Here is a 14,375-nt window from a genome sequence, read left to right on the forward strand (position 1 = left end):
TCCCCTCCCTCCTCTCTCTCTCTCTCTCTCTCTCTCTCTCTCTCTCTCTCTCTCTCTTCAATGGCGTCTGTGAACCACCAGGACAACATCCCAGGCGCCACTGGCACCGGCGCGTCCAAGAAATCTCAGGCGCCGGCGAAAACCGCCGATTCCCAATCCGTTCTCAAAAGGTGAATCGAAATTCCTCATATTCAATATCCTAGGGTTTAGCTTTCTCGCCCCAGATTTATAATCCATGGTTTTCCAAGGTTTCTGATCTTGATTTATGTGTTTGCAACAGGCTTCAATCCGAGTTGATGGCTCTAATGGTGAGTAATCACTGCGACTTGTTCTTTGTTTTCCGTTCGGGGGTTTTTCAGTTTTAGGGTTTTTGGTGATTTGACTGATTGAAATTGAATTTATAGATGGGTGGAGATTCGGGGATATCTGCGTTTCCTGAGGAAGACAACATATTCTGCTGGAAAGGGACCATCAATGGAAGCAAAGACACGGTTTTCGAAGGGACTCAATACAGATTGTTGCTCTCTTTCCCCAATGACTATCCCTTTAAGCCTCCCAAGGTCAAGTTCGAGACTTTCTGCTTTCATCCCAATGTCGATGTTCGCGGCCATATTTGCTTGGACATTCTTCAGGTACTTTGAACTTGTACTAGTGCTAATATCTACTATGGTGTTTTGTTTCCGTGATAATTTGATTTGATGTGTGCCTTTGAAACCAATTGCAGGATAAATGGTCTTCGGCTTATGATGTCAGAACCATCCTCTTATCGATCCAGAGTCTTCTCGGAGGTAAATTGAGTTTTATATCAACTGGTTTTCTTTGTGTATGCTGCTGTGAATACTATGAAGCTATTGTCTTCTGAAATTTGGGTCTTGTATATGTGAATTACAGAACCAAACACAAGCTCACCTTTGAACCCCCATGCAGCGCAACTTTGGAGCAATCAAGAAGGTAAATCTTGGATCTCCTTTACTTGTTCAATTGTTTTGGTTTTCAGATAGTTTTGCATGATAAACAGTGTCTAAATTATGCTGTGTTTCTTTCTGTCTCTTGCAGAATATAGGAAGATGGTGGAGAAATTGTACAAGGCTCCAAACGCTTAATTGAGATGCAAGGAGTCTTCAGTGTAGGATTAATGATTCGGTTGTGTGTTCCATTCGTGTTGTTTTCTCTTTACAAATGAGAAATTTTAAGGACCTTGTTATTCAGAGGTGTAGACATTGATTCAAAGTTGAAGTTCTCTCTCTCTTTCCCTTGATTCATTCTACATAATCTACTTAGTTGAAGAACAGTAATATGAAAACTTGGGTCAGCATAAAGCCAACAAAAAGGTCACTGAGAACAAAAAAAAGGCCAACAACCAGAAGTGTCGAATAAATTGATACTAGCGTTTGCACAAAGAACAAGTCAGCTAGTGTCAGTAAACATGTAGCATTCCTTCACAAACATATTACGATTACCAAATTTTAGTTCGACTCCATGACCTGCATGATAGCAGGCGTCTCTTCAGTTTCAGAAGTTCATAAAGGGCATTGTGACCTCTTAAGGCAAATGTGACCTGCTAAATTTTAGCTCAATTCAACACTACTGGCTCTATCAAGACCCTTGAAGCTTTTTCTGTTTTTGCGTCAATATCAAGAAGAAAAAAACCAGCATCATGATGCATATTTCCCAACCCAACAATATCACAAAGAGATTCACGCTTCTAAAACTGTGTTATTGTGAGAAAAGAGGAATCCACAATGTCATACAAACTGAATACAACCATAATTCAGCCAAAAACAAAAGAGGAACTTAATTAACTTCAACAATGCCAAGCAAATTTTCTGAGTTCTCGGTTCTCATATTCTGAATGCAGATAATTTATGTGATATAACTACCAGAATGATGCATTACATATAAGGGTCCAAACCCAGCTCAAGTAAAAGATCAAATTCCTATGGCTTCGGTGATGTGAGCTGCCTCAGGTTGTACTTGGCCAACTGCTTATAATTTTCAACAACACCAATCAAGCAAATAGTCTGCCAATCAAAGCAAAATGCGAATTTAGACTATGTAACATCAAGAAGCTTAAACGTAATGCTTCTTTCGTGTTGATAAATATAGATAATTCTAGGTCCATGGACTATGTAGCACCCACTACTTGCAAGAAAGCAATAGGCTATGAAATAAAAACTTGAAATTGCACAGTTTGGGAAAAAAGACAAATAGTAATAAATAAAAGTAAAATGATAAAATGAAACGTATAGATCACTCTAAAGTAAAACTCAAAAATACTGTGTCATGTACTTCATGTTACCACCTCAGCAAGTAAAATAAACAACAATAAACCTAATGATAAAACAAGACTTGCAGGAAAAGATCATGTACCTTGCAAATTTCAACTACAATATTCAAATCAGGGTTGCTAAGGTCAACTTTGTGAGGTTGAGGCACGGACTTTGCCACTGCATCTATGATTTTCATCCTGTCAATACCAGTATTTGCCCGTGCTCCATAGAGTACTGCAAACTGTCAGAAGATCAAGTAAAATCAGAAACCATCTCAGGATATCAAACAGAAATATTCTAGTTATGCTTGAAGCAAACCAAGTCAAACAACACTATGAACCAATCATTTTGTTTTGTGGTATTTGTTTTTTGGGTGGGGTGACAGCAGACGTACTTTTGAGTACATCACTCTGCTTGGTACACATCACAGAATAGCATAGCAGCAAACAATGAAACAACAAAATACACAACAGCTAACTCACAGATTGGTTCTTTTCATAAAGAAACGACAGAGTACCATGTAACAAACTAATTCTGAATTATGAAGAAACTGATGGCATAGAGATCCCCAAAATCAACCAATTCCCACAAAAGATTCAGTTATTGCCGCTTCACATTCTCTTATTTCTCTTACTTTTTTCTCCCTCCAAAATCCAGATACTTGTATTTATCACTCAATAATGCCCAGAATCATCTGGTTTTATCTTCATATCATATTATTCCAGTTTTAACAAAACAGAATAAAATCAAAGATTTGTAAAAGTGCAAGAAAAAAAAAAAACCATCATTCACAAGAGAGAAGGTCTCACTGCCTAGTGCAGGCACATAATACGATGATCTAACTCTGGCTAAATCAAATAAGTGGAGACAAAGTTTCCAGCAGTAACTGATAAATTAAAATTTAAAAAACTATGTAAGTTCATGTGTCTTAACGAGAGATTAGCAGTCTCGACAACCAAATTATCATGAAGAAAGAGATAAATGATGAAATATAGTCTTACCTTCCGAGGACTATCAGTTTCCAAGGGAAAATATTGTGCAAGAAGAGGTTTAATTGATTTGGAAATCTCCTCTTCTGATGCATAGCACGATACTTCGACAGGTAATACCCTTAAGATAAACCTATATATGAAAGCAGCATGAAAATTAGCTTGTACCAACCAATTTGAGATGAGTTTTATGTATTATTTGTAGGTTAACCTAACAAGCAACATATCAACCTCGACATGTGTTTCCTTGTTGCAGCAGCAGATGTCATCATATGCTGTACAATATCTTTGGGGCCAGGATCTCCGTCTCTCTTCCGCATTTGAACGAAGACAACACCATTACAACCTGGCTCAAGGTTGATAAAGCGCCTCTGAAAATAATCCAATATCAACATGAGAAGAAAATCCCATAAAATGATATAAACCCCTTAACTTTTAATTATATGAAACTTTTAGATGAAACCAATGACAGGGGGAATTAGAAGTTCATCTCACCCAGATACTCACATATATGGAAAGAAAGAACTATGACACCAAATATATATAAATCTGCAACTAACCAAAACAAACCCATGAACAAATAATCTGCTGATGGTTGCACAATGGAGATAGGGACAAGTATGATTTCTAGCAGAAAGCCTTGTTCACGAAATTGACTATGTAGTTTCAATATCAATTTGCAGTTCAGTTTCTCATTTATTAATTTAGTTTTCCAAACTACCCCAACCATTATACAAATGATTTAGAAAAGATTTCAAAGTAGAGAAACACAAAGATGAGATAACAGTGCTGCCTCTATCCAAATCTTCCCCAGACCAGAGAGCAGTCCCCACCTTGTACCTCTGGTAACCGGCAAGCTCCATCCTTTTGCTTCTCTCAGATCCATCTTTGTTCCAAGTTGATGCTAAGTGGTATTTGGTGATTATGGACTATCCAAACCTCTTTTTGATGCTTTTTACTCAACTTTGCTATAGAAATCATGATGGTTTGTCATTCCTTAGTCCTAATGGTGCAGTCCATACAATAACCATGACACTGTATACTTAAGTAAGAAGAAATGCAATAATGAATGCAAGAATCCTCGTAAATGATTGTAATCAATCGTTTGCACCCAAACCACAAACCCTTGAATTCTGAATTGAAAATCCAGGTCCCAAATTTCTTGACCAAGAATGGTGTGGACATGAGCCTTAGGTGCTGAGGAAGTTTTGAGAATGTAGCTGATAATAAGAGCAAGGGGCAATATCATCTCTGCACATCATTTGATGATAAATATTTACACAACGATACCCTCCCTCTGTTGTTGATACAGATAAAGAGACTGCTAAGATATTCATCCATCATAATTTGAAGCAACTCTCAACTAATATCCGATATGCATTCTTAAACGGGATTGATTAACAGGTTCTGTAAAACTATTACAGGATTGAGTGAGACTGATGGAGGTAAAAGTATTACTTATATCTGCTAGTGCACATGCTGTAACTATTCTTAAACCGGGTTGGTTAGCAGGTTCTGGTAAAACTATTACAACAGGATGAAATTAATGGAGGTAAAACTATTACTTATATATGTAGTTACTATACAATAAAACAAGAGAATAGTGTTACGACAAATGCACTAGCAGAAAACAGTCAGATGCAGGGCCAGCTAAATAGTAATGGAAACTCCTGACAGATACGCATCTGAAAATCTTTTATTTTATTTTATGCAAGCTAATGCAGAGAAAAGAAAAGTATGGAAAATATCAAAATGATCATCAGCTAGATTTGAGAAGAAAAAAATATCTGATGCAAGACAACACTCTTACAGGATGATCATAAGCTAGATTTCTTTTCAGGAAAAAACTATCTTGGGACCCATATTAGATAAAAAGAAAGGGAAAGAATCACAAGCACGAACAATCTAGCGATATATGGCACGGGATTTGAAGCTCACCTTGTTCTTATCTTTAAGTTCTTGGAGCTCATCTTCAATTAATCGATCAATGGACTTCTCCTCTACTTTATCCGGGATCCTTTTTGATGAATCTGTTCCCAGACATTGTTTCTTTGCTGGTGGCTCTTCAACTTCTTTAGCAGAAATCTCTTTACTTATACTACCCTCTATGTCGACTTTAGTATCTTCCTCTGGTTTATTTTCACAGGGAGCACTGTCTTTTTTCTCAAGATCTGATGTCTCACTTACTTGATTATCATGACTACCATCATCACCTTCACAAGTATCAGATTTTATATCTTCATTGACCATCCCTTTATCCTCAACAGGTTCCTCAGTTTCCCCCTCCTCTTTCTTATCATCATCGTCGTCATCATCACTACTAGAAGAATCAGAGTACGTGAACTTAATTTTTTTATTGATAGGTTTACTGGGTGCCTCAGAAAGATTTATCGCTGAATCCTTCCCATGTAGAAGCTCTTCAAAGAACTGCAAAGGCAAACCAAAACAATCCAACAGATCAGATTCCCAAGAAAATTCCTATTTAAAAAAACCTAGGAACAAGACATTGAAGAGAAAAATCATAGTCCATATTCCATGACAGCGAATCTTGACCTTCACAGTAATTTGATTTATTGAAGATCTGAACAATAAAGGACAAAAAAAAAGAAAAAGATGAAGGTTTCCTAATAATTGCGCAAGATTTCAAAGAAATGTAAACATATGGCCAACCTATATGCTTTTGCAGGTCATCACTGGGTCTCATCAAGAACCAATTTCAGCTTAAGCTACAATTATGTTGTCCGTATCATAGTCCATGAGTACACAAGGATGTCATAAATGATCTTGAGCAATAGCATGATGGGTATGTGTTAGTATCCATTTGGATGGCCTACTATAGATAACAGAACCAATGTCGAGATTGAATTTCATAATAAACCAGAGAAAACTGTGTCTATTGGACTCTGATAAACAAGCGCAAGCCAAGAGAGAGAGAGAGAGAGAGAGGAAAGGAGATACCGAGTCGATAACGTTGAGAGCTTCATGAGAGGCTTGGCGCTCCCTGCCACCATCGCAAGTGATGAAGAAGCCTTGCACCCCCGGGTGTAACGGATACGCCCCTTTCTTCTTCACTGCCCTCTGATACAGAGACATACACACACCATTCAGCAAGATTACAAACCCAAACACGGAGAGACAAGTAGTGACGTACGTTGTGAGGAAGATAACGAGTCTTGCCCTTCTTGGACTTTGGTGCTGAGGACGACTTGGATTTACTGTCGGTCGCCATTTGCTTTCTCTAACACGGCGGCGACTGGCGCTACTGGGACTTATTACTTGCTTGCTAGTGGCCTCACACACAACTGTGTGTTTCACAACGGGTCGGGTCGGGTCGGTCCAAGCCCCAAGGATATACTCCGATTTTCATTCTTATTACCATTTTCTAATGATCTCTCATACATTGCTACGTTACACCAAAAAAATCGATACAGACGTGCATTGTTAGACTAGGCTTGGCTTGTCTGATGTGTCGAACACTAAATACTCTCCGTGTATATCGTTTTACAATTATATATTTTGATAAAAACATGTCATGAATGAGAATTTTTTAAATGTTCTTGAAAGACCACACAGAAGTCATGACGTGATCTTTTATTGCTAATTAAATTTTAACACGTGAATTTATTACAATTAAAATATAAACTAAAATTTTCTATATTTTATGAAATGACTGTCATAGGTCTTTTATAAGTTTGGTCTAGGGTTTAGGATATAAGATTTAGGGGTTAGAGTATAAGGTATATGGTTAGGGTATAAGTTAAGGGTTTAGGATTTAAAAAATCAACAAGAAACCTAAAATTGTCTCTGATAAAATCGCTAAAATAGTTTTTCATCATGAAAATCCACATGTCAAAATTTAAATGGAATGGAGAACCACGTTAGACTGTCATGTGGTCATTCAGGAGCACTGAAACACAAAACAACCTTCTAAAATCATCATCATCAATTGGACGACCTCGCCTTAGATTAAGAGTGGCATTGCTTGCCGCGAGCTAACAGTCGGCCTCATCGACAAACATGGTGGGGTGGGATGGTTGTTTGGATGCGAGGGAAATGAAAGACATATAGGGCACATTTACTTACTTGGAATGAATTTCATCAGGAATGAAAGAAAGAAGGAACAGAAGACGGAATAGAATAGTATGTGGAGAGTTCAATTCCATTTGAGTTGTTTACTTACCACATGGAATTAGACTAGGAATGTAACTAATTACAATTTTGATTACTAAAATACCACTGAAAAAAGGTAGCTACACATTCACTCTTGCATAATTTTTCCTACATGTTAATCTAGTTTTCTTTGTCATTTTGATTGTCTTAATTGAAAAGTTATGTATAATCAACAAGCCAAGAGTGACTATTTTGATTCATTGTATTGATTATAATCATGTGGTTACATAATAATAATTTAATATAGAGAATATAGAGGCTACGTGTGTGCTTGTGTATATTGCAATCTCGTCTCTTTCTACCATGATTTATCAAAATCATTTGGTCATAGACTCATAGTACTAGCATTTTGAGTTGTATATCAAACAGCAAGATGCAAGGGTTGGACAACAAAATTAAGACATCATACTTATCATTCTTCCACACATAAAATTAAACAACTTCCGCAAATAAGATATTAGTAGTATCTAAAAAAGAATAATAAAAAAATTGATCACTAGTATTAGTATCTAAAAAAAATTAAAAATCTTTCACATTATTAATTATTAGCATATTAAAATTAATAGGAGTTCTGCTACGTGCACCAAAAATTTATACCAAAATTTAATACTAAATTACATGGCAACCTACATGGCATATACATGTCATCACACTCAATTGAAAAATTTCAGTATATTTGGTTTTCTTAATTAATAAGTAATCCTAAAAATCTAATAATAATAATAATAATTAGTTTCCTTATGTGAATGAAATACGTGATGGGATTAACCTAGAGCTAGAAGTCTAATCATCAAACACATCCAAGAATACGCAGCCGCATTTGTCTTTCTTTGGTTTTTTTTTTTTTTTTTTTTTTTAAGACTACAAGAAGAGAAATTTTAAATACACATCCGTAATATCTTAATACACACCCCTTACTTAATACACCACCTATCAAGTTTTTCATTTCAGTATTATACTTAATACACATCCCAAACTGCCTAAAATGCCCTGAATTTATGAAATATTCCGTTATTTAATATAATTAATATATATTTACTATTTGGTACCTCTTTTTACATATTATTTCGTCTAATTTTTGCTAGAAATTTGTGGTTATCATCGTTCAATTTATAATCAAATGTTTATTATTATATCCCAACTCCAAATCACCAATACAAGTTTTCAAAATTCACAAACTAGTACAAGTGTAGAAGTACAGTAGCTATTTAACATAAATAGCTAATTATTCGATAAAACATGTCATGATAAAACTGCAGTACTTGACAATATGATCTACAAGATCAAACTAAAGCTGATAAAGATATAGTACTTCACAATATGATCTGTAAAATCAAACTAAAGCTGATACGGATACAAAAAAAAAAAAAACCAACCAAATGAATTGTGAAGAAGAATTTGGGTTATGGGAGAAGACGTGCTTTCGACTATTTTAGGGTAGAAGACGTTGAAAAGAATACTTCTAGCGTGATTTTTTTTTTTAATAATAGATGTATGTTTTGGTCATTTAGCTTACCTATAAAATCTCAATAGAAACATAAAATAATAGGGGTGTGTATTAAGAGATTAAGGGTGTGTATTTAAAATTTCTCCTACAAGAAATAGATATTTCAATGGAAGAAAACGTTGAGAATGAGATGGATGTTGCATATGAGGAAGAAGATATAGACTGTGGGAATGAAGTGATAAGTGCAAATTAATAGTCATGTAGAAGAAAATATTTATACAATTGAGAGTGAAAATGTGAAAGAAAGGGTAAAGGAGCCAGAGATTGGACTAGTCTTTGATTCAATTGATGAGTTGGAGAAATATTATAAATCATATGGAAAAGGAATGGGCTTTGAAGCTTGTAAAGAACGTCAAGCAGAGGAGATGATGGGGAATTGAAGTACATAACATTCACATGTTCACGTTTTGGCAAGCCTAATAGCAAGTCAAGACATTCATTTAAATTTCAACCAGTTACAAAATCAGATTGCAAGGCCAAACTCAATGCAAATTTACTCGCATATGGAAAATGGGTAGTGTTCTTCATTGTGCTTGGACATAATCATGATCTTAGTACTCCAAGCAAAAGATGGTATTATAAAATCGAAAGAGATTTGCCGTCACGTGTTAAGAAGAGATTAGCAACAAATGATATAGCTGGAGTAATTCACAAGTTCAGTTTAGCAAGGCATGGTTATAGCTTGCAACTATGTTTGATACTCATATTTTCCCAAGGTTCACTACATGTACACACTCAATCGATACGCATATGCTTTCCTTTCTTTGACTAAGAAGATTTGATCGAATGGAAATGGATGAAGATGTCCAGAAAATGCAGAAATAGAACATCAAGCCAACTTGCATGATTAAAGATCAGAGTACACATATTTTAGGATGTTTAGATAGTAATTGTTTTGAACCACAAGATGACAACTTCAACCGCTTGAACGAGTATGAGATTATCAAAAATTTTCCTGCTCCTGTTTCTCTAGATGTTCTCTTAAACAATATCATTAACGATTCAACCCAAAAGATGGTCTTCCTTAACTTGAACAACCATTCAAAGACTTTCTGGTGCCTTTCTCCCTTGATGATTTTGTTCGTTTTCTTGTCTTTGGAAAAACTATGTTCGATCTTTAGTCCCTAAAATAGTCTACTTGAGAAGTTGGGTATTCCTTCTTAAGAGGACACTAAATTAATAATTAATATATGCAAATAAATTTTGTGAGTTTTGTTTTAGAATTCTATTCAAAATCAAATAGGTTAATAAAAATACATGGTGGAAAATATTAGGTTTAAAATGATGATATGACATGTGCCACATCATTTGGTATAGAGTTTTTGTATGAATTTTTGGTGTCTCTAGCATTTTCCAATTAATAGAGGGTACTTTAAGTATAAAAGTTGATTCTTAATGGTATCATTCCTAAACCCACCTCCCTCTTTAGTATTACAATTCCGGGTTATTAAGGAATCAATTCCTGGTTAAGTGGTGAGACCTACACCCATTCAGATTCCATTATGTATAAGTAAACACATGAATAACAATCATTCCATCACTTTCCAATTCTATTACAAGTAAACGTGCCCATAGAGAAAATTGAACAAGGTAGAGAGGTCACCATTGCAACACAAAGGAAAAGTCAGAGAGGGACGTAAGAGTTCTCACGTAGGTTTGGTATGACTGCATGTTGGAGTGTTGGCACGGCACGAGGATCTCAGCTCCTCGCAAAGATGAAATATTGACAACTGAACTAGAACTATGCTACTCTTATGGAATGAAGCATCTGAAATATTTTAGGTTCGTTATTTCGAATGGTAATATGCTCATTGTCAATGTTTTCTATGCTGGGCGAAATACTGTATAATTTGTACAACACATCCTCATTACCTCGTATCTTACTTTTCTAGAGTCCAAAACAAAGAAAAACAAAGAAATTAATTAAAGCCAGTAGTACTCAATGAATGTCAGAAATCAGTAGCAATGCTCAATATAGCTATAGTCAGTTCCAAGATTTTTCAAACTAGCAAAAAGCCTCCACAGACAGTTAGTTCTTTGGTATCATGTTTCACTTACCAGCTACAACATAACCATGATTAGTATCTATCTCTTCCTTCATCTCCATTTCATAAAATTCCTTCCTCCACTTACCTTGGGAAGTTCAATTGATTTGAGAACCTTTGTTAAGGATTTTCAATGATCAAATGACAACATCAACCCAACTCTCAGAGAAGAAACACCACAAATTTAACAACTCGGAGAACACACCTAAGATTTTACATGGTCCCTGATAAACTGTTCCACCTCAATCAAGTTACCATCAATACCAGCACCTTCAGCTACTTTAACTTTGTTCTGACATTGAGGGAATGAAAATGGTTCTCCAATTACCCCAAGAGTAAAATCATTTGCAATATCAGCTGTTGATATAGCACTTCTTGATGCTCGTAATTTGTCACTGCAATATGTTAAGAGATGTATAAATCAGGCGATAACGCACAATTAATAAATATAAATCATAAGCAGAATGAATTGGAATCAAACAGCAGTCTAGAGAAAGCCAGGATATTTGAAAAAAAAAAAAAAAAAAACAACTAAACAAAAGAAAAAGTTGATGTGAAGTGTAAGCAACAGATTTATGGAAGACATTGCTGTTACCAAAATTTGAAAGACCTAGCATATTTGTTCTGAAATTTAAATATGGAGGACATTAAGAGATCAGTTGCAAGTGCATAACTAGCAATATCACAGCAAGTCATTTTAAAAAAAAGTTTCATAAAATTATTTTAATCTGTAAGGAAAATAGAAAACTACAAGATTTGATATCTTACAGTTCCTTCTCCAATTGTTTTTGAATAAATTCCTTGCTATGTGCAGTCACTTTGTCCGCCTTATTGCAGAGAATAAGAACGGGAATTTTCTTCTTCACTACAGTTGCCTTGGTCAAAATATCATACAGGTACCTGTGGCAATTAAAGTAGCAAAGGTTATCTCTTATCATCTCCTGGGGAGCAACACTAATGAGGTTGGCACCCTTAATAAGCGGGTGGTAAAATTGGTGAAAAAGCATATTGCAAGCAAAATATTCACTTTTTAATATCTTATTATAGCTTAGATGGAAGGAAATTTTACTCTGAAGCAGAACGACAGTTCGGTAAAAACTCCAAAGAATCTACCACAAAGACTATCCCAGATGCCTGAGGCAGGAACTCATCTAGCTTGGGTCTAAGGCGAGAATGCCCAGGAACATCAACAAGATGTACAGGCTTTACCTTTCCATTCTGTCAGGGAAAGCCAAAAGAAGGGTTGAGCATGATTAAGTTCAGAAAGCACAATACAAAAAACAATGGTATAAAGTCTACAGTGTATTTTTATGAGGACATAGCAGTAATGTCTTATACATAAATCAAGTTGATCAGGGATATTGGCATTATTAATGCAGGAAGCTGTGATATATCACCTTTGATTTTTCAGAATGGAGCACAAAAGTTCCCTCATTTGGTTCCATTGATGTGACAGTACCTTGATGAGAGGAGCCATCCCGAAGCTGAAACAGTGCACCCAATCATGTCAACATAATTAGATCAATCTTGCTAATGCATAGCTTAAGAGACCAGGACACGGAAAAAGCGATTAACAAAAAGTCATTAGAAATTTTTGGTCTTTTTACTAAAAAAATGTTTATTTTAAGCAAGAAAAAGCATTATACCAAATTGGGCAGAAAATTTTGAATTGACGAACACAAATATATGATGCATTAAAAGCAAAGGATAAACATAATATTGTAAATAACAACAACAGAAAGAAAAACAGGACGAGACTGAGCCCCCCATGACACCCAATTAGTACATGATGTAGAACAACTTGCAGAAGAGTTCGAGGAGCAGCTGGAAAAAATCAACGTCATAAGCAAGTATAAGTTTCCTATTATTCTAAGTATTATTTTTCCAGCTGCTCCTCAAACTCTTCTGCAAGTCGTTCTACATCAGTACAGGTTGAACAATCTAATTTTTTAAAGAAACTAACCAGAGCACATGCATATCATGGATTAAACATCGCATAAGGGAATTAGAGAAATAGTTAAACTGGTGAGTCTACTAAACATGGACCATACAATAATGTATAAAGAACACCACCTAATAATATCAGTGCTTACTTGATAGAAAAGAACAGTCTTCCCACTCCCACTAAGCCCAGTCAACAGTATGGTATTAGCTTTTTGGCATTTAAACAACCTACCTACAAAACAAAAGATAGAAACTGTAAGAATTGAACTTGAGTACTTGACTTTATTTACCAATGAGTAAAAAAAAAAAAAAAAAATTAAGAAGGATGCATACCAGATAAGAGGAACAATGAGGTTAATAGCAACATGGCAACAGCAACATAGATCTGAACAGGTGGAACCTGCTGAAGGTATTCATGTGCTTGAGATGACAATTGCTCTGCCTGTTCCTTGCATTGCTGTAATACTTGAGATGACAATTGCTCTGCATGATTCTTCCATTGTTCTAATCCTTCCATGTTGTTTAGGAATTTAACAGATCTTGATTATGGTGAACCTCGGGCTCTTTAGTGAAACCAAGACCCTGGGACAATTCAAGAACTCAATTATGGAAAAAGTAGCCATGAGTGTAACAGAGTCTGGTTGTATTATAAACTAAAAATAAGCATGACGGGAAAAAATGAACTATGAACAATATACAAAACAAAGCAATCTTCCTCAAATAGTCAAATCAAATCAAATCTGCGCAATGCATACACATATAAGTACGCTCTATAACAAAAAAACTGAACAAACAAATACGTGCAAGTGATTTTATTAAGCTTCAATACAATCAGAAACTGATAAAAGCAATCCATCACATTACTAAGAAATCACAGTAAAAAGATTAAACTCTGTAATAAAAGGTACCTCTATGCTAGTTGGTACGCTACTTCAAGTCCGAAAAAATAAGATGTTGGGTAATTTGGGTACTCAGTCACAAAGCTTAAGAGTTAATACTGAAGAATGAAGAACCCATGGCAGCCAAAAGAAAGCACATTACAAACATTTGAAATGTGAAACTGAAAGAAAATAAATTGCTCTCAAACTGCAACCAAACTCTTTAGGCCTCTTTTTGCGGATTACTAATACCAAGAGTAATGTAGGTTATATTCTAAACAAACAGATCCACTTCTATGGGTTTAAAACTGTCAAGGGTTTTTGCTGTGTGAATTAGAAAATAGATCCCAAATTGAACAAAACCCACAAATCAACATCACCCAGATTAAGGAAAATAGAGAAGACATACAGGAACGAGTATGGAGTAGCAAGGCGCTGTTGCTGCGACTAGACAAGTCCCTCTTTCTGACTTGGATGTTTTTCCGCGTTCAGAAATATAACTTGCAGTTTTTTTGTTCTTTTCTTTTAAAAAATAAAAATAAAAAGACGGAAACTATAACAAAAAGAAATAT

General features: G+C 35.4%; 3 protein-coding genes across 3 annotated transcripts; 1 reads left to right on the forward strand and 2 right to left on the reverse strand.

Moving 5' to 3' along the window:
• Nucleotides 1-21: 21 nt before the first annotated feature.
• Nucleotides 22-1,103, forward strand: LOC101311826 (ubiquitin-conjugating enzyme E2 19-like). The gene is made up of 6 exons (XM_004291709.1): nucleotides 22-170; nucleotides 281-308; nucleotides 405-632; nucleotides 725-788; nucleotides 892-951; nucleotides 1,057-1,103. The coding sequence occupies exons 1-6, from the start codon at nucleotides 61-63 to the stop codon at nucleotides 1,101-1,103; spliced, it is 537 nt and encodes a 178-aa protein (XP_004291757.1). The 5' UTR covers nucleotides 22-60.
• A 593-nt stretch (nucleotides 1,104-1,696) lies between these two features.
• LOC101312117 (THUMP domain-containing protein 1-like) lies at nucleotides 1,697-6,555 on the reverse strand. The gene is made up of 7 exons (XM_004291710.1): nucleotides 6,411-6,555; nucleotides 6,218-6,337; nucleotides 5,198-5,686; nucleotides 3,491-3,630; nucleotides 3,272-3,392; nucleotides 2,371-2,511; nucleotides 1,697-2,021 (listed from the first exon to the last, which is right to left on the reverse strand). Exons 1-7 carry the CDS (start codon nucleotides 6,486-6,488, stop codon nucleotides 1,938-1,940), a joined length of 1,173 nt encoding a protein of 390 aa, XP_004291758.1. The 5' UTR covers nucleotides 6,489-6,555; the 3' UTR covers nucleotides 1,697-1,937.
• Nucleotides 6,556-10,916: 4,361 nt separating this feature from the next.
• On the reverse strand, nucleotides 10,917-14,289 carry LOC101312408 (signal recognition particle receptor subunit beta-like). Its single transcript, XM_004291711.1, has 7 exons — nucleotides 14,213-14,289; nucleotides 13,259-13,507; nucleotides 13,075-13,157; nucleotides 12,379-12,465; nucleotides 12,051-12,199; nucleotides 11,750-11,881; nucleotides 10,917-11,376 (listed from the first exon to the last, which is right to left on the reverse strand). The coding sequence occupies exons 2-7, from the start codon at nucleotides 13,440-13,442 to the stop codon at nucleotides 11,187-11,189; spliced, it is 825 nt and encodes a 274-aa protein (XP_004291759.1). The 5' UTR covers nucleotides 13,443-13,507; nucleotides 14,213-14,289; the 3' UTR covers nucleotides 10,917-11,186.
• Nucleotides 14,290-14,375: the final 86 nt, after the last annotated feature.

Source organism: Fragaria vesca, linkage group LG2 (genome assembly GCF_000184155.1).
Source record: "Fragaria vesca subsp. vesca linkage group LG2, FraVesHawaii_1.0, whole genome shotgun sequence".
In the NCBI taxonomy this organism is placed as follows: domain Eukaryota; kingdom Viridiplantae; phylum Streptophyta; class Magnoliopsida; order Rosales; family Rosaceae; genus Fragaria; species Fragaria vesca.

Bases quoted from the DNA above. Each gene is read 5' to 3' on its own strand.
- LOC101311826 (XM_004291709.1), top strand. From the start codon at position 61: ATGGCGTCTGTGAACCACCAGGACAACATCCCAGGCGCCACTGGCACC. The intron at 171-280 runs GTGAATCGAAAT...TGTTTGCAACAG, and splicing joins TCCCAATCCGTTCTCAAAAG to GCTTCAATCCGAGTTGATGG. The intron at 789-891 runs GTAAATTGAGTT...TGTGAATTACAG, and splicing joins GATCCAGAGTCTTCTCGGAG to AACCAAACACAAGCTCACCT.
- LOC101312117 (XM_004291710.1), bottom strand. From the start codon at position 6,488: ATGGCGACCGACAGTAAATCCAAGTCGTCCTCAGCACCAAAGTCCAAG. The intron at 5,687-6,217 runs GTATCTCCTTTC...TTGCCTTTGCAG, and splicing joins CTCTCAACGTTATCGACTCG to TTCTTTGAAGAGCTTCTACA. The intron at 2,022-2,370 runs GTACATGATCTT...TTTGATTGGCAG, and splicing joins TTGTAGTTGAAATTTGCAAG to ACTATTTGCTTGATTGGTGT.
- LOC101312408 (XM_004291711.1), bottom strand. From the start codon at position 13,442: ATGGAAGGATTAGAACAATGGAAGAATCATGCAGAGCAATTGTCATCT. The intron at 13,158-13,258 runs GTATGCATCCTT...TTTGTTTTGTAG, and splicing joins CTCATTGTTCCTCTTATCTG to GTAGGTTGTTTAAATGCCAA. The intron at 12,466-13,074 runs GTAAGCACTGAT...GCACTGTTTCAG, and splicing joins AGACTGTTCTTTTCTATCAA to CTTCGGGATGGCTCCTCTCA.